The 22,359-nt window shown below is 42.0% G+C and overlaps 1 protein-coding gene across 5 annotated transcripts in view; it reads right to left on the reverse strand.

Annotated features, from left to right (window-relative positions):
• Nucleotides 1-22,359, reverse strand: part of TBC1D1 (TBC1 domain family member 1) — a 91,941-nt gene that overhangs the window by 37,120 nt on the left and 32,462 nt on the right. For 3 of the 5 annotated variants that reach the window (XM_054382879.1, XM_054382880.1, XM_054382877.1), the window contains exons 2-10: nt 14,243-14,488; nt 13,955-14,188; nt 10,690-10,779; nt 9,605-9,709; nt 8,865-8,997; nt 7,388-7,479; nt 4,736-4,846; nt 1,138-1,266; nt 95-181 (exon numbers count right to left, since the gene is read on the reverse strand). In XM_054382879.1, the coding sequence (XP_054238854.1) occupies nt 95-181; nt 1,138-1,266; nt 4,736-4,846; nt 7,388-7,479; nt 8,865-8,997; nt 9,605-9,709; nt 10,690-10,779; nt 13,955-14,188; nt 14,243-14,488 (1,227 nt within the window). Of the gene's footprint in view, nt 1-94; nt 182-1,137; nt 1,267-4,735; nt 4,847-7,387; nt 7,480-8,864; nt 8,998-9,604; nt 9,710-10,689; nt 10,780-13,954; nt 14,489-22,359 lie in introns of all 5 variants that reach the window. The other 2 variants (XM_054382878.1, XM_054382876.1) reach the window with 1 other exon arrangement.

A 22,359-nucleotide genomic window follows, 5' to 3' on the forward strand; every position in this document is an offset into this window, starting at 1 on the left:
GCAGTTGGTGACCACATGTCACACCTGACTAGTTGTTTCAGGGAAGATTATCTGAAGTCTCAAGATATAAACATTCACCCCAGGCTTTACTTACTTTACTTATCCTGCCTGAAGTGCTGGACACAGTGTTGTCCAAATCTCCGGGTGCAGAATTGTCCAGTGGACCTCTGGCTTTACTGCCCTGTAAAGATAAAGCACACAAGCAGTTAAGGTTATGATATATGGGGCACAGCCAAAAGATATTTGTACAGCACCATCAAAATCCAGAATTTTCAGAGAGCATCAAATTAAATTTCCTGAAACGTCTAAGAATTACCTTTGCCCCTGTGAGAAATGAGAGGCTTCATTCAGGACATCTTAAAGGATCCTGGGGATTAAGGAATTCTCATGGGCTTTCCATGATATGGACCCTTCTCTCAAGTAACCAGCAGGAGGAGAAGAGGAAGTGGTCTCAAGTTGCACCAGGGGAGGTTTGGATTGCATAATAGGGAAAATGTCTTCACTGAAAGAATGTTCAGGCATTGTAAGAAGCTGCTCAGGGAAGTGGTGGAATCACCATCTCTGGAGGTGTTCAAACAATGTGGGGATATGGCACTTTGGGACATGGTTTAGTGGGCATGGTGGTCCTGGATTGATGGATGGACTTGATCATCTTAGAAGTCTTTTTCTTTATACCTTCAAAAAAATCTCTAGCATTTAGAAGTTCATCTGCACCCACTTGAGGGTGGCAGAACACTGGTACAAGCTGCCCAGAGAAGCTGTGGAGTCTCCAGCTCTGGAGGCATTCAAAACCCACCTGGATATGTTCCTGTGTGGCATGCCCTAGGTGATTCTGCTTTGGCAGGGGTGTTGGACTGGATGAACTCCGGAGGTCCCTTCCAACCCCTACCATTCTATGAGTCTCTGGAATGTCTATATACTCTATTTCCCACCTAAAAATTAATCCACATCTTCCAGGCCTTGGCATTCTCTCTACCAAAGCCTTGCTTTTGCCATCTTCTAACATAAACGCTCAAGTATTTTTGTCACTGTGTCTTGGCTATAAGCTGGCAGGATAAAAAAATATGACTTTTCTTTCCTTCACATAAAGCAAGCAATGAAATTCTCTTCAGAGGCAACAAAGGTGAAGATACTCACACGGGAGAGAATGCTTTCAAACGATTCTGTCAGAGACCTTTTTGCTTTGTTCTTTAACATATCTAATCTGAACCTCGGAGCACTGCTGGGCACCTCATTTACAGTGTTCTCAGCAGGGGGCTGTGAAGCCTGCAAATTTAAAAACATAAATGTGAAATATTCAGTGGCATGGAGTAGAACCTCAGTAAACAGTCTGAAGACCTTCAATCTGAGTCAATACTTCCTCCTGGCACCCTTGGCTTTTCATGTCTTTTTCTCTACTGATACTTACAGTGAAGTTTAACAAACAATACTAACACAAGCCCAGCAAATCTCTTGAAGGAAATGTGCTTCAGAAGAATTGCCACTTTGGCAGGGAATTGAGGCTGTGTTGACAAAATTTCTTTAATGACAAAGTACAAGTGTACAAATTCTAAATGTTCACTTGTAACAGATTACAGATTTCTGAGGGATTTACTTTTCTTCAGCCAAGAAATTAATTGAAATTGGTGAAGTTCATAGTAAGTAGAAACTCTGAAGTTCATAGTAAGTAGAAACTCTGAAGTGTCTCCATTATGTTAGGAGATGATATTATGATAGGAAGGAAGTGGCCTCAAGCAGTGCCAGGGGAGGTTTAGACTGGCTACTAGAAGAAATTCCTTGACTGAAGAGGCTCCCCAGGGAGGTGGCTGAATCCCCAACCCTGGAGGCGTTTAAAAGCCACAGAGATGTGGTGCTGAGGGACATGGTTTAGTCCCAGGCTTGGTAGAGTTAGATACTGGTTGAACTGGATAATCTTAAAGGTCTTTTCCAAACAAAATGATTCTATGATTCTATAAAAATGGGGCTTTCTAAGGGCTAAGAAGGTATGTTATAATCAAACTCTTCTCTATATTTCACCAGTAGAAACACTTCCATCTTAACGCTAAGAGTCTGTGGAGAATTTTGCTTCAGAAACAAATCTTTTGGTCCATTCTCACCATTTGTGAAGGCTAGTATAGCACATACAGAAATATCACCAACTCAATCTAACACCTGCAGCAGAGAAGAGTTTGCAGTGGTACTTTTCGGGGTTCATCCTGAGGCTGCCAGGCACCAGCTCTCCACCTGGCCCTAATTTTAGAAATCTGAATGCCTGATCTGTATCAATACTAGTACCATGGGCAGTTGAACAGCACATCACCACCGAACTCCTGCCTAGATACAATTTAAAAGCTTCCTGTTTGCAGATTAGCCAGAGAGGCACTTTTTACAAAGGCCTGTAGTGACAGGACAAGAGGTAATGGCTTCAAACTGGAAGCAGCTCAATTGAAATCAGACATGAGGAGGAAATTTTTCCCATGAGGATGGTGAGGCACTGGAACAGGTTGTCCAGAGAAGCTGTGGAGGCTCCAAGCTTGCAGGTGTTCAAAGCCAGGTTGGACTGGGCCTTGAGCAAGATGATCTAGTAGGAGGTGTACTTGTCCAGGGCAGGGGGTTCGGAATTAGATGATCTTGAAGGCCCCTTCCAACTCAAATCATTCTATGATTCAGTATGATAAAGTTACAGACTTCTATATTTTCACATCCTGAAAGGGCAAATCAGATGCAACCTGCTGTCATGTTCTTATGAAAAGACACTTATTCTGAAGGTCATTTTTGTTCAGTGAGATACATATACTACTACCATACTTCTTTTTTTCTTTTGCCTTAAAAATCAAAGAAAACAAGTGATGAAATCATGAAATTGAATACTTATGTAGAAAAGAAGGGAACAGGGACATCAGGATGTCATGGGTTAATGATTGCTGAGACTAGTAACACTGCCAGAGTACATGTTCAAAGGTACCTGCTCTTACACAGCTCTGGAGATAAATTGTCAGAGTAAATATAAAAAGTAATGCTAAGACAAATGATGGGTTGAGGGCAAGTTAACTGTTCTTAGAGCACTGGCATCATAGCAAATGTGAGATTAACCAACTTTAGGTCCAGCAATTGAACAAATAGGCTGTAAGAGGCCTTAGCAGTTTTCAAATCACACTGAAGACACATTAAGGTCTTCTCTGGCTTCATATCCCTATTTCCAAGCTGTCAGGACTGACAACTATTTGAGCATCAGCTGGCATTAGACTACATACAAAACACTTCAGGTATGATGAAACATCTCAGGCAATGCTTCTTCCTCTCATACCACAACTACATTGCTTTTGCTTCTTAAAACCGTATTTCTGGTGAGATGCTCAACACCAGAAATCAGAGAAGGAAACACCCAAATTTTTTTTCCTGCTTTCTAAGGGTGGTCAATAATCAGCCAGACAGGCATAAAATGAGAAGATATTAACAAAGTGAATTTATAGTAAATGAAGACTCAGGCTGCAGGAGTTGGGGCTGTTCAGCCTGGAGAAGAGAAGGCTCCAGGGAGACCTTAAAGAAGTCTTCTAGTACCTGAAGGGGAATACAGGAGAGCTGGGGAGGGACTTTTTTAAAAAGGATTTGTAGTGATAGGATGAGGGGCAATGACTTTAAGCTGGAAGAGGGCAGATTTAGACTGGATATCAGGAAGAAATTCTATACAGTGAGGATTGTGAGACATTGTAACATGTTGCCCAGGGAGGTTGTGGATGCCCCATCCCTGAAGTGTTTAAGGCTGGGCCTTGAGCAGCTTGGTCTGGTTGTCTAGAAGGTGTCCCTACCCATGGTGAGGGGGTTGGGACTAGCTGGTGTTTAAGGTCCTTTCCAGCCCAAACCATTCTATGATTCTATGACTTGTTGCTGTTTCCCTAATTTCTTCAGGGGTCTAATTACTCTCCATATTTCCATTTGCTGGTTCTTACCATAAATGGCCAACAGCAGTCAGCACAGTGGAATTAACAGCCAGCAGTGGTGGGACAGCCAACATTCTTTAAAGGGTCAAATAAATGGTACTGAAAGTTTCCACAGAGTAAGTGCAGATCCTCTTTCAAATACAGGCCTACTTGAGGGGTCTCAAGTTAGTTAGTCACAAACCAAGGCATTTGAAGTCATTAATCCCCTTTGGAGAATCTTAATTGTGTTGTATTAATAACCAATTAATCAGCACTGAAAACCTGATACAGAATGAGAGGTAGCTCAGCTCCTTGGAAATGGATGCCAGTCTCTGCTGCTGTTTCTGCAGCAAATCTCCTTAGCTACTCCTCCTCAAGGCCACTTGAGATGGTGGTTTGCATACAAGAAATAACTTTCAGCTCTTGAGTAAATGCAATAGTCTCTATCATGGATCAAATCCAATGTGTTGGACAGACAGAGGGAGGAAAAATGTCACAGATAGGCTGAGAGCAATTACAAATTCATTATATATTCTCTCACAGATATTGAATTTTCATTGCAGTAAGAGAAACGATCAAATTAGTGGTCTACCTTGTTTGCATCTCTGTCTCCTAGGCCTGAAATCAAGACTGTGCTGGGTACCTCAAAACCTAAAGTATGCCTGTTTTGGTACATGAAACAGGCTAGCAATCATACACAAACCTAGTGTTCAGCAGTGCCTACAGCTGGAAGTTCCAAAATGCCTGTAACAGTAATTTGCCTTTAGAGAGACATAAAAATGGAAAACTATTTCCTGGCTCCTCCTTACACAAACTAAAAAGAAATGATCACTTACCTGCTTTCTTTCTGCAACATGAACATGGTCCTTCTGCTTTTCTTCATACATGTTTCTCAAAACAGACATAACCAACTCATTCTCTTTTTGATCATTTCTTGGTCTTAATTTCTTTAATTGAAAACAACACAAGCACAATAATTATACATCTGTGTAACAGTAAATATTTACTCTTTTCATTTTGTCACTGCCAGCATCTCTTTAAACCTCGACTTGGTTGATACTACTACTCCAGTCCACCAGAGGACAGCAGTGTTCCGGGCACAGCAGCAGTACAGCCGAGAAACACCTGACCTCACTTCATACATGACAGCATAAGCATGAGAAAAGGTTAACTGCAGAGGTATCAAATTGCCAAACACACACCAGAAAAAAAAAGAATACTTTAAAATACATTTCTGCCACTTTGCTTTTGATGTAAGGAAAACCAAAAGACCAAAGCTCATACTGTGTAGCACATGTGAAGTACTGACTGAACTTACCATTGCAGTTTCTAGTCTCAGAGAAATCTTGCTCTAGAAATCCCTGTCTTTAGCAGCTGAGGGAACTGAGGATGCTTAGCCTGGAGAAAAGGAGGCTGAGGGGAGACCTACTCACTCTCTACAAATCCCTGAAAGGAGGTTGTAATGAGGTGAGTCTCTTCCCCCCAAGTTAAAAGTGATAGGACAAGAGGAAAAGGCCTCAAGTTGCACCAGGGAAGGTACAACTGCAAGGGTTCTCAAACACTGGGAACAGGGTCCCTAGGGAGTTTGTTGAATCCCCACCCCTGGAGGGTTTAAAAGCCACAGAGATGTGGTGCTGAGGGACATAGTTTAGCCCCAGCTTTGGTAGAGTAAGAAAATAGCTGGGACTCGGTGATACTAAAGGCCTTTTCCAACCAAGATGACTCTATGCTTCTATTCTCATTGAACAAAGGTATTTAAAAAAATGGTGCAGAAGGTGAATGTATTTATTTCTATTTAGATCATAGAATCATAGAATACTGAGTCAGAAGGGACCCCAAGGATCACCTGTTCCAACTGATAGTGTAGTTGAAATGAGACAGCCCAGCACCCTGTCAAGCTGAGTCTTAAAAGTGGGCTGTGTAGGGGAATCCAGTACTTCCCTTGGGAGATGATTCCAATATCTAACTGTTGTCGGGGTGAAACATTTTCTTCTGGAGTCCAATTGGAATCTTCCCAGAATTAACTTGTGCCCATTGCCCCTTGTCTTTTCTATGTGACTCCTTGTAAAGAGGGAGTCTCCATCTTCTGGGCGGCCACCCTTTATGTACCGGCCCATGGTAATAAGGTCTCCCTAAGCCTTCTCTTCTCAAGGCTGGACAAACCCAGCTCTGTCAGCCTTTCTTATAACAGAAGAAAGAGATAATGTTTTAAAAACAATCTATTATAGAATTGAATCCCAGAAACTTAACTTTTGAAAGGCAGATGCTGTTTAAGCCTTTGATTGCAACGCAGAGGATACAGGATGAAGTAGCTAACACCGGGGTAGCCCAGCTGAGTAGTAATAAAAATATCCTTCCAAAGAGCATTATCTAAACCCACAAATCAGGGTTATAGCACATGGAGCTGTAAGAATGCAACAATAAACATTTCAGGCAGTTCAACTCAAAAAAATCAGCTGCAGAAGACAGGCAGGAGAGATGCACTTTACCCTTGGTTTTAGCGAGTTAATGGTTTGCAGGCTCTCCCCAGAAGCAATGAAGAGTTTCCTCTGACTGCTAGCAACGACTATGCAGAGCAGCTAACTGCTGCCCACTTAGCTCATGGAATCTCTCCCACAGAGTAACTTCCAAATTTGGTACTGGATGATAAACCGCCACATGGAAATACACAAAGAGACTGAAATGACTCAAGAGAGGAAGGAAATAGTATTTTTAAAAATGTCTGAAATTTCCTAATCTTCACCAGTGTGCCAAGTCCAGTGATACTTCCTACAACGTTCTGCATCTGTCTGTGATCCAGCTGCTTTCCTCTCTGCTCAGATGGACTTCACTCAGAAGGGAGAAACTTCAACTTTTCCCCTTAGTTTGACAAGTATTAAGAACTAGGATAAATTTTAGGGGGGAGTGCTAAAAGTCGTTTCTTTTGGTCAAAGTAACTGTTGAATGTTTTCACAGTACCAGCTGCTGCCTTCACCCACAAAAAATGTGTGGGGTTTTACTCAAGATGTCAACATGTTCATGGAGAACAAGTAGTAGTAAGAGAAGAAGCAAATTGAGCCATTTTCATCAGAAGGCAAGTTTTTAACAGCTCTAGAAAAACAATGATATTGGAATTTATGCAGAGGGTGATTAAAATATAATTAATAATTCACAAAAAATAAAAATTGAAGCTTGAGGAAGGCAGATTTAGACTGGAAATAAGGAAGAAATTCTTTATAGTGAGGGTGGTGACACACTGGAACAAGTTGCCCAGGGAGGTCATGGATGCCTGCCCTCCTGGGAGGTGTTCAAGGCCAGGTTGGATAAGGTCTTGAGCAACCTGATCTACTGGAACGTGTCCCTGCCCATGGCAGGGGGGTTGAAACTGGATGATCTTTAAGGTCCCTTCTAGCCCAAACCATTCTGTGAATCTATGAAAATACTTTTGCAGCTTCACACTGATGCTGGCAAAAATTGTTTTTAAATTTTGTAGGAAACAAAGGGCTTACCTTAACCTCTTCAAAAACAGAGGCCTGCTCCTGGTTATTTAGTGTTGTTAGATGCTTTTGTAGTTCTAGTTTAGTCTTAGAAGGGTGCAACCCTACCAAGAAAAAGAAAACAGAAGAAAAAAAAAGAAGAAATCACAGGGTCAAATACGTCAGAATTAATAAATCACATAAATCTGCACGCAATTCAAGCCCAAGCTCTTCAGTTACTTGACCTGACCCCTTGCACTGATTTCATAACAGGGCATTAGAAAGAACTTTAGGTTAATTTCAAGCTACTACTGAACTCTTTAAAATGAGGGACACGAACTCTAGGACAAGGAGATTTACTGAGCACAGAGCTGGATTATACTCTTAGATGAAGATTCCCTTATCACACACGAGAAAATAAACCCACAATCTACCACATGTTAGCAGACTGCTTTGGTGGGGGTTTAAGCAGTACTACTTGCATTTTGCTTGTGGTATAAATACAATTTCCATTGATTTTCTCCCATTTGTACGCCTCGGCCTCTTCTGAAAAAAAGTAAATTTACTGCATGTTAGTGAAGTTCTTGCTTTGCTGCAGGCTGAAAACATTTACTGGCAGTCTAAAGAAGGGTACCCTCTCATTCAAACTACGTTTTTTGCTCTCATCCTGGATTAAATCCCTTTTCCTCTATTTTCTGTGGAAAAACAGCAAAGCATGGGCAGTATTTTGTACTTCAGTTTCTGATCAAGAAAGCAGAAGCAGACAACACGATTAACCAGCTGGCATGATTAAAGGCATTAAGAATCATTTGCCTTTAAGAAATTCCTCAAAAATCATAGCTATCTGAAGACCAAAAGTAGTTTTGGAAGTTCTCCAGTTTCATCAAATTAATACTAGGCAGGTTTTTAGTCCACCAAGCTACTGTCATGTGATCCGACAAGCTGCTGTTGCCCTTTGGTCACCCCAGACAAACGAACAAAACCTGTCAAATTTGCTGGAATGCAAAGATGTTTGATTTTGTGGTTTGGGGTTTTGTTTGCCCCTGATTTGTTTTCTGGGCAACAACTACAACTCTCACTGCTGCCTTTCCATGGAAGAACACAGACCAAGACCACAAACACCGCATATTAAAAGCATTACTGTTTGGTTCATGTTCAGTGGTAATGCTGTCCATAGATTCAGGACAGCAGGTCACAGCTACTGCAGCACCTTTCCTTCCTTAGAAGTTTCTGTCCTCCTTGGCTAACACATCCAAGCTAGCTGAGATTCAGTAATATTTAGATTCTTGTTTTTAAAAATCAAAGTACAAGAAAGGAGCTTAACTTCTGTTTGAAAATTCTCATTACCATACAGGTAACTTGACACTGCAGTCTCCTAGAGGGCTTTCAACCCTCTATCTCAAGTCCCAAGCTCTTCTTAAGTATTCATTCCCTTAGTCTGCCATCTAAGATTGCCCCCTCATAAAACTGTTAGGAAAAATATTCAACTGGGAAGTTGTATAAAGCTCACCTTCTATCTTCTCACAGAGTTTATGCAAGTTCTGCATAGGACATCCTTCACAGAGCTGGGGCTGCGCCTTGGAAGTCTGCTGCACAGCAGCTACAGTGAAAGCCTGTTTCAATGTCATCATGATTTCATCCACCTGAAAAGGACAGAGTGCAGCAGAACCGAATTTCACTCCTCCACTGAGCTTTTGTTTTCCTTAACACAAAACCAACAGTCTTTCAGGATGATACTGTTGCTTGCTTGGAAATGTTTATGATTCAAAAGAAAAGATGTTCCTGTGCCATTTCTCCACACAAACACACAAGCAAGTCAAAACTCATTGTGAAATTTTATCTCTTCCACACTGTGGTCTAATAAAAGATATTACCTCCATCTAGAATCCTTATCTTGTCTGAGATAAAAAAGCTTCCTGTAGTTGTGATGCACTGGCCTGACCTAGAGCACATTACAGTAGTGCTGATTTTCTGAACAAGTACACAATGAAAAAACCCTTTTCCAAAAAGGGGGCACAGAGTCTAGCTTAGTTTGTGCAATCAATGGAAGGAAGTTTTATTGGATTTTTCAAGAGGATTTTAACTTCTGCCTTTAAAACAAATTAAAAGCTCCTTTGCAGACTGCTATGTCGTATTTTTGAAATAAATCTGTTTCTGAGTGGAGCAGGATTTAAAGACATTCAGCAAAACACAGAGCATGAAGCAACAGAAGGCTTTTAGGGCTCAATATTCCATTATTCTGCCACTTACCAGTGCTTCATCTGTACACTGAAAGACGTAGCAAACAAAGTGGAAACCTCCATTTTCTGATGACTCTCTGCAGATGAATCCAAAGTGATCCACATGTCTAATTCCCTAGCACAAAAACAGCAGTAATGAAGCAGTCAGCTTTGCTTTCAATGTTTAGAACCTGCATTTATTCCAGTAACAAAAGTGGGAAAGGCCCAACAACATTACAGATAGGCCACATATTACATTAAAGCCACCTGGCCCTTAAAAAAATCTATTCCGTTTTAGAATATATTACTTCATCAGTCTTTTAGAGCAGGTCCAGAGGGACACAAAGACAATCAGAGGGCTGGAGCACCTCTCCTATGAAGACAGGCTGAGAAAATTCATTCTGGAGAAAAGAATACTCCAAAGAGACCTTCTAGCAGCCTTCCAGTATTTGAAGGAGGCATCAAGAGATCTGGAGAGGGACTTTTGACAAAGGCATGGAGTGACAGGATGAGGGGTGATGGCTTCAAACTGGAGGAAGCTAGATTGAGATGAGACAAGAGGAGGAAATTCTTCCCCATGAGGGCAGTGAGGCACTAGAACAGCTTGCCCAGAGAAGTTGTGGAGGCTCCGGGGGTGGCAGTGTTCAAATCCAAGCTGGATGGAGCCTTGACCAAGCTGGTCTAGCAGCAGGTGTCCCTGCCCAAGGGAGGGTGTTTGGAATTAGATGGTCTTGAAGGTCCCTTCCAAACCAAACTCTTACATACAGGTTTTCCCCTTCCTGAAAAATAGGGCTCAGAGAATCTCAGTTTTGCACAACTGTGACTTGTGCTCACTGGAATCTCAAAGCAGAGCTGGCCCTTCTAGCTCACATTATTCACCCACCAGACACAGCAGTGAGTCCTTATCTCAGAAGTTTCAATGCAAAGCATGGGAAAAGAATGACAAGTTTACAAAATTACTGATTAACTAGCAACTTGTCAATAGCAACTACTGAAAGTGGTGTGGTAAGAACCCATCCAAAATGCTAGGAGAAAGGAGAACATGAGCATCCGTAAGTGGAGTGTATTCAAACAAAACAAACAAGAAAAGAGAGAAAGAATGCACTGCAATCTTACCTGAGAACAAAAGGATATTTCTTTAAAGCTTTTTTCAATTGCTACTTTTTTTGTGTCAGGACTGATAAGGTAAACTTCAGACTGCCCAATCTAAAAAGAGTAAAATAAATAGCAAGATGGTAACAAGCAACATCACATTTTTTGGGGAGCCTTGCTATAAAAATGTTTCCTGGACATAAATCTCTTCTTTTCCCTACCTATTTAGACCAACTAGTGTATTATTACCAGAGAATGAAAGAACACTGAAACTGTGATTTGTCGTTTAGAGCTCTGTACATCACAGAGGTGCTGTTTCACATCTGAGATAAGATACTGAGAACAGTGTTTAATTAGATAAGAGTAATATTATACCACCAGTAACTTTCTTTGCACTGAGGAAATATACTCACACTCCCCTTCCTTATTTTCTGCAGTTTTGGCACAGATCACATTCCCAAAAGCTACTAAATAAAATTGCTCTAAAATTCAAATCCAAGTGTCTGCTTCTACCTGTACCCCACCTAATTATTTTGCAGGCTTTTCCTTAAGACACACACACCATTTAATTTAAATGCTTTAACTCAGACTACACAAATGAGCTCACTGGAGTGTATTTTCTAACTTCATTTCATCTGTAAGGCCATTTGCACAGGAGTGACCCAATAGATGATACTAACTTTTGACAGGCAAAGGGCATTTTTAAGGTTATTGGTGTCCCTGCTCAGGGCAAGGGAGTTGGAACTAGACGATCTTTAAGGCCCCTTCCAACCCAAACCATTCTATGAATTCTCTGAAACCTGCTGAAGCTTCTACCACTACCAAATCCCATAAGCACATGAAAACATCAGCTGCACCAACAGACCTGTAAGCTCTCAAAGAGGGAAGGGGAGAATCTTGACTGTGAGTGGATGAAGTGAGATGTGCCACCTCTGTGTGTCTAAGAAGGGTCCTATGCATTCCACTTTCACATCTTCTCCCACTTTAACCAGTCACAGTGGTTTTCCCCAACTCCTTGTTTATTTCCCTGCATTGTCCCCAGGGATGACCCGATATGTTCATGGGCTTCTTCTTTCTAACACCTACTCAGCAACCTTCTCCTTCTCATTGTTGCCTTCCTCTCCCTGCAGGGGGAAGAGGCTCCTTCTTAGACCAGCCCCACATGCTCTTTTCACACTTGGTCCCAGAGCTGCAGGGATCATTTGAAGCCAACTGAACAAGGAAAAAAAAAAAACTTCTCCTCTCATTCAAAATACAGCCAGGAAAAAAGCCTAAATATAAAGCCCTCCAAATCCTAAGAAACTGGTTCAGAAAGCACCTCTTCAGGAAGAGATACCAAAATCAGGACCATCTGAACCAGGTGAGGAGAGCCAGCAGGTAACTCATCTGAATGTTTTTCACACCTACTACACCAACCAGCTTCTGCTTCAGTCCTGGGGAAAATCCAAGTAAGAACTTTTACTCAGAAAATGCAAACTAATGTATCCCCTCTGGATATAAAGTTATTTAAGTGTTTCATGTATAGCCTGCCACCCAGAAACTGATAGCAGAGAAGACCTGTGCCTGTTGCATGCCTACTGCTCCTCAGATCCTGCTGAGCACAGGGAATGGCTAACCAAGAAACAGCTCTGCCACCAGCTGCTGCCTTGTGGATACTGGAGGCACGAACCACAGTTACCTCACTTCCTGGCATTCAGCTGAATTTAGACTGGCTGAATGGCAAAAGAACACAACTGTGAAACAAAACAATGTTTTCCCAGGCAAAAAGCAACCCAAGACAGAAGGCAAGATCAGCAGAGCCTCAGAATTTGGAAATGAGTCTGTCAGTAGGTGTTGGATGTTATGTTCAGGCTGAAGCTGCACATGCCTTTGAGAAATGTTGCTCCTATTTAATATGAATTAAAATGCACTCACTGGAGTAAGAGGATCTGGCCTAAGCAGTCCATCTATAATCTCCCTCTCTCTAAAAATCTGCACCATGAATTAATAATGGAGTCAGGATTTGTTTCAAAATTAGGCATTACTATAAGAGCACCTTTATTTGCTGTATGAAAATGTGTTCAGGGAAAGAAGGTAAACAAGCAGTATTTTTTTTTTCAGGCACAAAATTTCCCTCCACCTTTTCCCACTTCTCTCTTTGCTGGCCTGCCATGACTACAAAAAAGTTTTAAATCAGCTATAGCTAACTACACCTCTTCCTGTGTGTAATTTTTACAGACATAACACTTTGGTAATCCTTAAAGCAGCACTTCTCTTTCCCCCCCCTCCAACAAGTCTGCTCTAACTGCACCCACTCTACTGTTCCTGTCCTTAAAATCTCCCAGCCCCAACAGCAGCTGACAGATCCAAGATCACTCTTCAGAAAGAGTGACTGGCCATTGGAATGGGCTACCCAGGGAGGTGGTGGAGTCAAGGTCCCTGGAAGTGTTTAAAAAAAGACTGGATGTGGCACTTGGTGCCATGGTTTAGTTGATTAGATGCTGTTGGGTGATAGGTTGGACTTGATCTCAAAGCTCTTTTCCAACCTGGTTAATTCCATGGTTCTGTGACCTTATGACAGCCAATCATCACAGTATGCTGTGCATTATGTTCAAAAGACACAGGATCTCTAAAATATATTATATAACTTCTCTAGCATGAGGATTGGAAGAGAAGCCAGTAACACATTCCTGACTTGCTTCTCAGGTCTTGGAAAGCAGTTTTGCTGCTCACCTATCAAGGCAAAGAATTCCTAGCCACACAAAAGCAGGACAGGAGTGGGGGCAGGTATGGTTGTAGCCTAGGAAGCTGCTACACTACTCCATCATTACACACCCATCTTGGCAGAAGGAACACCTTCATAAATGGTACTACTTATCACCAGGCATAAAAAGTCTATGCCACTAGTCATGGCTTGGGGTTTCTGCTCTAGTTGCAGGTAGCTCATTCACCCAGAAATGTATTTCTGCTGTTACTAATTAATGTAATCAATTGTATGTACCCTTTTGCAGTTAGTTAAATTACCTACTACCTTGGCTGCTGCTTTTTTAAAAGCTGTCTTTAGAAGCCCAGTGTTTCAGGCAGTGCTGTTTTAAACTGTTTAACATAAACTTATTTTGACTACATAGAAACAATTAACAATGACTGGTAATGCATTTGAGAGAAACAGGGAAGTTTAAGTTAAGCTCTGGTTATTGCAATTACGTTACTAATTAAGTAACTGCCATCTGTCAGAACATCTGCTTTGGTGCTTGCCACTCCAAACTCCAAGACGTGAGCGTGCCAACAAGAGCTGCCACTCTGGCTTTACCGTAAACAACATGGTCCTGTTCTCTGCCATGTCTGTCGGCTGCACAACGCTGTGGCCATAGACAAGCTGACTTTTGAGGTTCAGTGAAACGGCATCTTCTTCAAAAGACCTGACAAAGCTGTTACTCCTTTGGCCTGCCTCTTGCAAATCCTTCTTAAAAGCAAAGGAACGAAGCCCAGGCTGAGAATAGGATTTCCTCATTGGCCTTTTCTCCTCCTCTTCACTGACCAAGGGCTGGAAGACAGACCGAAATTTGCTGCTTAAAGAGAAGCCTGCGAAGTTATTGGCAGTTTCATGTTGTTGGGATGATGAGCTGGAATCTGTTTTTTTGGTGCAGCTCGCACGATTAAATTTCTCAATGCATTCATCTATGAGTGCTGGAGGTGCGTTTTTATGTGCTACTGTCACCCGTCCACAGAACAGCACCTCAAACTTTTTGGCAAAAGGGTCTTCAACATCTGAGAGGTTGTTCTGGAATTCTTCTTGCCGAGCAATTTTCCCAGCTTGCCGGATGGAGCTGATGATCTCAGGCACCTACGGGAGGGGAAAACAAAACACACAACATGAACATCTGGTGCTTTTAGGAGAAACAGTAAGAGGTGCTCCCTGCTGTTATTTTGCTGGAATGGCTAATCTGGCTTTGTTTTCTGAAAGGCCAGATGAAGCCATCTTGTATTTGTCCAACGGATGCATTATAGAAATCAAATGCTGCCCGGATGAATTGCTCCTTTGTCTCCCTGCCAGGAGCTCATCATGAGAGGGAACGGACTGAAGCTTGAGGAGGGGAGATTCAGACTGGAGATTACGAAGAAATTCTTTACAGTGAGGGTGGTGAAACATTGGAAAATGTTGCCCAAGGAGGTTGTGGATGTCCCCTCCCTGGAGGTGTTCTAGGCCAGGCTGGATGAGGCCTTGAGCAACATGGTCTAGTGGAAGGTGTTCCTGCACATAGCAGGAGCTTGGAACAAGATGACCTTCAAGGTCACTTCCAACCCAAACTGTTATATGAATGAATCTATGAATCACAGAATCAACCAGGTTGGAAGAGACCTCCAAGATCAACAAGTGCACCTGATGACCCAACCCTATCTAATCAACCAGACCATGGCACTAAGTGCCTTATCCAGGCTTCTCTTAAACTCCTCTAGGGACACTGATTCCATCACCTCCCTGGGCAGCCCATTCCAATGGACAATCTGTGAAGAACGTTTTTCTAAGATCAGGCCTAAACTTCCCCTTGCACAGATTGAGACTGTGTCCTCTTGTTCTGGTGCTGGTTGCCTGGGAGAAGAGACCAACCCCCACCTGGCTACAACCTCCCTTCAGGTAGTTGTAGACAGCAATAAGGTCACCACTGTCACAAGAGCTTCATCTCTATGTTTTCAGTTAGACTTATGAAGGAACCAGTACAATGTGGCATGTTCAAACTCAAAATGAAAGATGAAAATACTTTGGAAAGCAGAAGGGAAGCCACAGACTAATTATTTGGGAAAGTTAATTTAACCTCTGTTATTCTTTACTCCCTTCTCTTACTCAGGCATTCACAGCACATAGATTAATGAGCCTCTTGAAAACCCTCCTAACAGCATCTTACATGATTATGGCAGGCTGGTGATTGGAGGGATTTTAACTGTAAATTGCTGTGGTTTTAAAAGAAATATATTCATTATTTCAGATATTCATTTTGATTCTGCCAGCCTAGATGGCACTCTCAAATAAACATTCCTTCCACATCTAGTATCACAAGACTGAGCAAGTCTGCTACAGCCCACAGACTTGTTTAACCCAAACTGCCACCTGAAATATTTGAAGTAACAGTAAATGGTGACAGTTTCTGCTGTGGTCATAAGTGAGTAACACACACGTTCTCTGGTAAGCTGCTGTGAGGCCCATGTTTGGTTCCATCCCACTTCTTTGACTGGTCCAGCAGATTAAGGCTCCTCCACAGACTGTGTTGATGCCATAATGACAAACATGGTGCCAACACCTCTGATTACAACAGGTAATTCTGCCAACTCCTTCATTTCCCCAAACTACTCTGAGAAAAATCCATGCAAAGTGTGCCAACTTCCTGACAAATGTCCCCTGACAAGCACCAATTTGAGCTTGCTTACTTCTGGAGAATCAGAATCACACACAAAATGGTAGGGGCTGGAAGGGAACTCTGATGGTCATCAAGTCCAAATGCCCTGCCAAGACAGGTTCACCTAAAGAAGGTCACCCAGGCACACATTCAGATGGGTTTTGAATGTCTCTGGAGATAGAACCATAGAATTGTTTTGGTTGGAAAAGACCTCTAACATCATTAGAGTCCAACTACTGACGTAACACCACCATGGCCATTAAACCACATCTCAAAGTGCCATGTCCAGATGTTTCTTGAACACCTCCTGGGATGGTGACTCTACAACCTTTCTGGATGCTTGAGGGTGTACAGAAAGAAGCCTGGAAGTAACAGACTAAAACAGCAGCCCAGAAGAACCATCTCCCCTATGAGAAAAGCATCCCTAAACCTAAAGAATGCTTTGGAGACATGGCCTCTCTCTTTTTCAGACAATTCTATGGTTAGCTAACACATAAATGGGAATAAAAATGTACATAAACTAACCCAGGAAACAGGAGAGGACTCGAAGGAAAAGAGTGAACAGTGAAAACTGAATGTTTGTATTCTGGGTGCTCATAAAGATGTCAGTAGGACTTTTTTTCTAGGTAAGGAAACACAAATAGATAGCTATGGATAGGTGAGACAGACATGGATAGGGTAGATAGACATGGATGGGTGGACAGACAGATAGATAGATAGTGGGTGGGTAGATAGACATATAGATAGTGGATTTAAGATAATAACATTACAAAATAAATAAGACGCCTCAGGAAGCATTACTTTACTCTTGATCACAAGGCATGAGTCATCAGCAAAGACAATGGAGGAGAAGTAAGGAAAGCAGGGTCATTACTGCAGAAGTTTGTCCTCAGCTCTGTCACCAGCCAGTCAGAAAGCCCTGGGCTCAGGCAGCTTCATGCCTGACCTTTTATTCACCTCCAAATAAGGAATCACTACCTCAAGTGACATGCTTCTGCTCCACAGCGAACTCAAGGTTCACCTCAGTTTTCTTTGCCTTATACTCTATCAGAGAACCATTTTTAGTCACGTATTAGGGTGACAGTGAAACACAAAACTTTATTCTACCCGTGTTTCAGGCTACAACTACTTTAGCATTTTCTAGTAGGCATGTTTTCCTCTTGTGGGAATATGTGGACTCATCAGCCATAGGCAATTTTACTTCTGAGCTGCCCAGAACACAGATCTGTGACCCCTCCTCTGCTTTTGCTGAGGCTGCAGAGGCAGCAGTAAAGGAAGGAGGTATTTTCTGGAAACACTCTGCTGAAGCCAGGAACATCATCTTTCACATGGGTGAAGAGTGCCACCTTCTCAACCAGGGATAAGCTACCTCAGCACCCCCCATTCTGATGACTTCAAGGAGAGTTTCCAGCAGTACAGGTGCTACAACCATCTGTTCTCTCTGTCTGACCTAAAGCCCAGACAAGACATCACGGATCCATCACAAATGTGCAGTTATTTGACTTCTTCAGCGTTTTTTGTTCTCAGACACATTTGGTCATCAACCAAACTGCTTAGTGTGGCTGGACATAACACACAGACAGCTGTCAGAGAAAGACACTAAACGCACAGTGACTTCCCAGTAGTTAAACTTCATGTTTGAGGAGACCTTGTAGGCCTGTGGATGAAAACCAAAGGGAGTCTTTGTTTATTTGTTTTCACACATGCTGAAGTTTGACTTATGCCATTTATCAGTAACAGCTGGTTCCATGCTACATTTACTGAGGAACACTGACTTCCTGCTTATTAATCTAAAACCCCCCCACAGCCTGTTGATATCATTTTATTACTTCTGATTAGGCACTTGAACCAGCAAATCATGATCTCACTTTCCTGGAACCCTTATGTATGTTAAACATGAATCTGTTTTTATTAGTAGAGACAAGATGCCATGATCATAAAATTATTAAGGTTGGAAAAGACCTTTAAGACCATCAAGTCCAACCTTCTATCCAACACCTCTGTGATCACTAGACCATGTCCTGAAATGTCACATCTACTTGGTTTTTGAACAGCTCCAGGGATGATGACTCCACACCTCCCTGGGCAGCCTGTTCCAATGTCTGACCACTCTTTTAGTAAAGAAACTTTTCCTAAGATCCAATCTAACCCTCCCCTGGTGCAGCTTGAGGCCATTTCCCCTTGTTCTGTTGTTAGTTACTCGGGAAAAGAGGCCACCACTGGCCTCACTCCAACCTCCTTTCAGGTAACTGTAGAGGGATATATGGTCTCCTCTCAGCCTCCTCTTCTTCAGGCTAAACAATCCCAGGTCCTTCAGCCTTTCCTCATAAGACGTTCTCCAAACCCCTCGCCAGTTTGATGAATGAGAAAAAACCAAAATGCCATTTTCCCTGGAGCTGTTCTTGGCCTGATCTGTGGTCTTTTCATCTACCTCTACCACTCCAGACCTTTTATACAAGCAGTTAGAAATGAAGAACCCGTGTGCTCCTGTGTGTTCTCTGATCATGGCTCGCTCCCTCAGCAAAGAGACTTGGGTGCCGAGTACACAAAGATGAAGCAAAACATTAGTTAAGATGAAAAAATAATTTTTAAAAAAATCTGTGAAATGTAAATAAATTATAATTATGTCAAATTATTAAAATCAACAGTGTAGGCTCCATCCTGGCAAATGTTTATTAACCACAGCTGGAATTGCTCCAGATTAAGCAGCACACTGCTAGGCCACCAGTAACCACATCTCACAGTGTGGTTGTGAGTTGTGGTTGTCAATTAATCTCAAGCAATTAATTGACTGCTTTCATGGATCTTTCAGTTTGTATCAAAAAGCAGCAAGGATCAAATTGCACCTGAATTAAGTTAATGTCACTGGGAGATTTTTAAAGGTTGTGGGGCTCTTTCTGACCATAAGAAAAAAGTCTTTTATTGCAAGAGTGGCCACATGCTGCCATAGGTTGCCCAGATGGGTTACAGGGTCTCCAGCCTTGTAGATATGCAAACTGCCTGGACATGGCCCTCAGCAACCTGCTCTAGATGACCCTACTTTGAGTGTAAAGCTGAATTAGAGGACCTCCAGAGGTATCATTCTATCTCAGCCTGGTGACTTAGATATCAACATCTCCAGTAGAGACTTGTAGGTATACTTTAAAGCTTCTAAGATAGTATGGGAGGACTGCTGCACACATGTATGGCTTCTTCCTACCACACACATTCTCTTTTCTAGCACACTTCTATTCTGAAATGTTTTCTGACTTGTTTCTCAATATAAATATGTAATTAGTAGAAAGATTATTTCTGAAATAAAAACACCCAAACCAACAACAAAAACAAAACAACTGCTGAAGACCTTAAATTATTTCTCTGAAGCCACATAACTAAATATAGACAACAGTTTAAGCAAGAAGGAAAGTTTACCAAGCTCAGAATATTACTTTCTTACCACTCACCGTGGGCCAAACAGGAGTGGTGAACAGAAGACACAACTGAAACGTGTCAGGAAAGTTTTTGCACTTGGAAAGTGAATTAGATACAAATAAAGATGCATCTAAAATAGTGTACTGCTGTGATTTGGTTTATTTAATTTTAAGCAGACCATATGATTTCTGCTGTGATGAAAATGCTTATTTTGTAGAGACAAAGCAGGGAAATGAAACATTGAGTACTTTTGTGACCTGACTCTTGAGTAATCAAGCAAAGCACAACCCAACACTGAGACTTTCCTGATGCACCTTAGCCTGTCACTAGACACGCAGCTCCAGCTTCCACATCAGGCATCAAATCATCAGAGAAGACAACATTGTTAAGCATGCTGAAGGAAAAGGAATAGTTCCTTCCCTTCACAGAAACCGTAGTTTCATTTTTTTCCCCATGCAACCTGAACTCACCCTGTAAGTTTACACACAAGCATGAAGTAACATGTCCATGCCTTGGGCCAGTCAGTGGAGCTGAGAAAGAGGAAGAAACTGAATGAAAGAAAAACCCAGTAACAGCTGAATGCAACAGCTGCCTGCTAGTAAACAAGGCCAGGCTGGAAAAGGATTCCCTGCTGCTTTAGCACACAGCAGGTAGGAAAGCAATGGTGCCACAGAAGAACTGCCAACAGATCAGCTGCACAGGGCTAGAGGGAAAAAAAAAAAACAAGTGGGATGAGTTCTGATTTTAGCTGCTACACAGTATTTGTACCTACAGCATAAACCTACCAGTTTATGCCTACCACAAGGCTTTAGGTCAGTGAAGGCTCAAGTACAGGCTTAATGATGTCAAAGGAGCAGGTGGTTTTGTTTAAGAGACAGACCTATGATGGCAGGAGATGATCTTCTACAATACAATCATAGAATCAGTTGGGTTGGAAAAGACCTTCAAGATCATTGAGTGCAAACATTATCTAACTCTACCAAGTCTGGTGCTAAGCCACGACCCTCAGCACCACTTCTCTGCAGCTTTTAAACCCTTCAGGTGATTCCACCACCTCTTTGGGGAGCCTGTTCCAGCCTCTTCCAGTCTCCATTCAGTCAAGAAGTCCTCATAGCCAATCTATCTCCCCTCGTGCAACTTCAGGCCAATTCCTTTTATCCTATCACTTGCTCCTAGGGAGAAGAGACAAATATCTTGCTACAGCTTCCTTTCAAGCAGTTATAGAGTGAGAAGGTCTCCCCTTAGACTCTACAAATTCTTAAGAGACTGAAAACCGTTAGGGTCAGATCTTGAGCTGAACCTCAGAAAGTCTCATGCCACCTCGGCTATAACAAAGCCTTTAGAAGTCTTTCACAAAGCTCTCTCCACAACTTCTCTGGGCAGCCGGTTCCAGTGCTCCAGCACTCTCAAAGGGCAGAAGTTTTTCTTCCTAGTTAAGTGAAAGAGAAGCTCTCTTTTTGCATCAGGACACACAGCAATATTTTTGCCACCCATTAGGTATTTATAATCATAGAATATTTTGTAAAAATAGTAGAGTAAAAAACAGGAAAAGAGGTTTTGAGACACGCAACATAAAGATGATACAGCAAATGATTTTGTTGCATCTTTGAAAGGGTGCACAACATTTTTGGTTTCAGCAGTTTGCTGTGTACCAAAAAGCAGTTGGTCTGATCTCAGCACGCTGCTAGCAAAACAGCTGGGCAGGAATGGAACAGATCAATGTTTCCCATCTTTACCACTCCTTCAACCCACACTAGTGGGCAGCTGACTTTTTTGGAACACTTTTCTCCACTTGCTGGATGTGAAGTTTAGCATTTTACTTTAGAGACTGCACTGGGATATTACTATCTTAATCAAGATACTGCATAATTTCTCCTTTCAAAAATCATAACATCATTTAATTTGGATGTGACCCCTGCCAGTGCAGTATCCCACAGAAAGCAAGGCAAACTTTTGAGTTCAATCTGACTTTAAACTTAGATGAGATGCTGAGGGTCACCTCCAGCTGAGTTTCAAGTAGCCCCCACAATGGGAACCCCAGAACCTCCTCTTCCCCACAGAAAATTTACAGTTGCCAAATAAGAAGGGCATACCTTCACCTGAGATTCTTTTGTGACAGGTGTTGCTCATGACTTTAACCAAGGAACAAACTGAAAACTTCAAGCACAGAACCAGTCTTGGGTCTCTCACAAAGGTAAAAGAAGTGTTAAAATCGACAGAATTTCCTTATTCCTCAGCACTAGTAGGAATTCAAGGTACAAGAGTAACAAACATTTTAAGTTAATTTCCAACCAACTTTTATATTTAGTTCTTATCTCAAATGTCTTCATAGGGTTGTTTTCTTCTCTTATCTTGCTTGGAGACTGCTCTACAGCCTCTTACACCCCACTGACATTTTCTAGTCATTAATTCTCCTTTTGCAAATTTTCATCCCTTGACTGCTAACAGTTCTACGGAGCACTTCAATTGTTATCTTTCTTCCTTTGCTATTTGCTGACTTATTCCTCCCACAAAGCCACTTTCAAGCCAAGATCTAATTCAGGAGAAGCAGAAAGTTTAGTTTGTCCAGTCCCTGCATGATGATCATCTTTTTGCAAGCTCCCAGCAGTTTTTCTGTGCATGACAAATGCACTATGGGAACAGCAAAGTGAGATTCTTACCAAGAGGTCCCTAAGTACTTAAGAGTACACAGAGAGAGAGGGCATCATGACTTCATACCTCACTGTATCATCCAAAACTTAGCTGCTGGATCCTGACTGCTCACAAAACAACTATCAACTCTCAGCAGCTTCACCATCCACACGTGCTGTAATACCTAAAATTCACAAAGGGTCTCATTTAACCAGGGACTTGTGGGTATCTTTTGAAAAAGAAGAACAAGTCAGAGCACAACCAGAGGGCTCGGAGGGGT

This window comes from Indicator indicator, chromosome 8 (genome assembly GCF_027791375.1).
Source record: "Indicator indicator isolate 239-I01 chromosome 8, UM_Iind_1.1, whole genome shotgun sequence".
NCBI lineage: Eukaryota > Metazoa > Chordata > Aves > Piciformes > Indicatoridae > Indicator > Indicator indicator.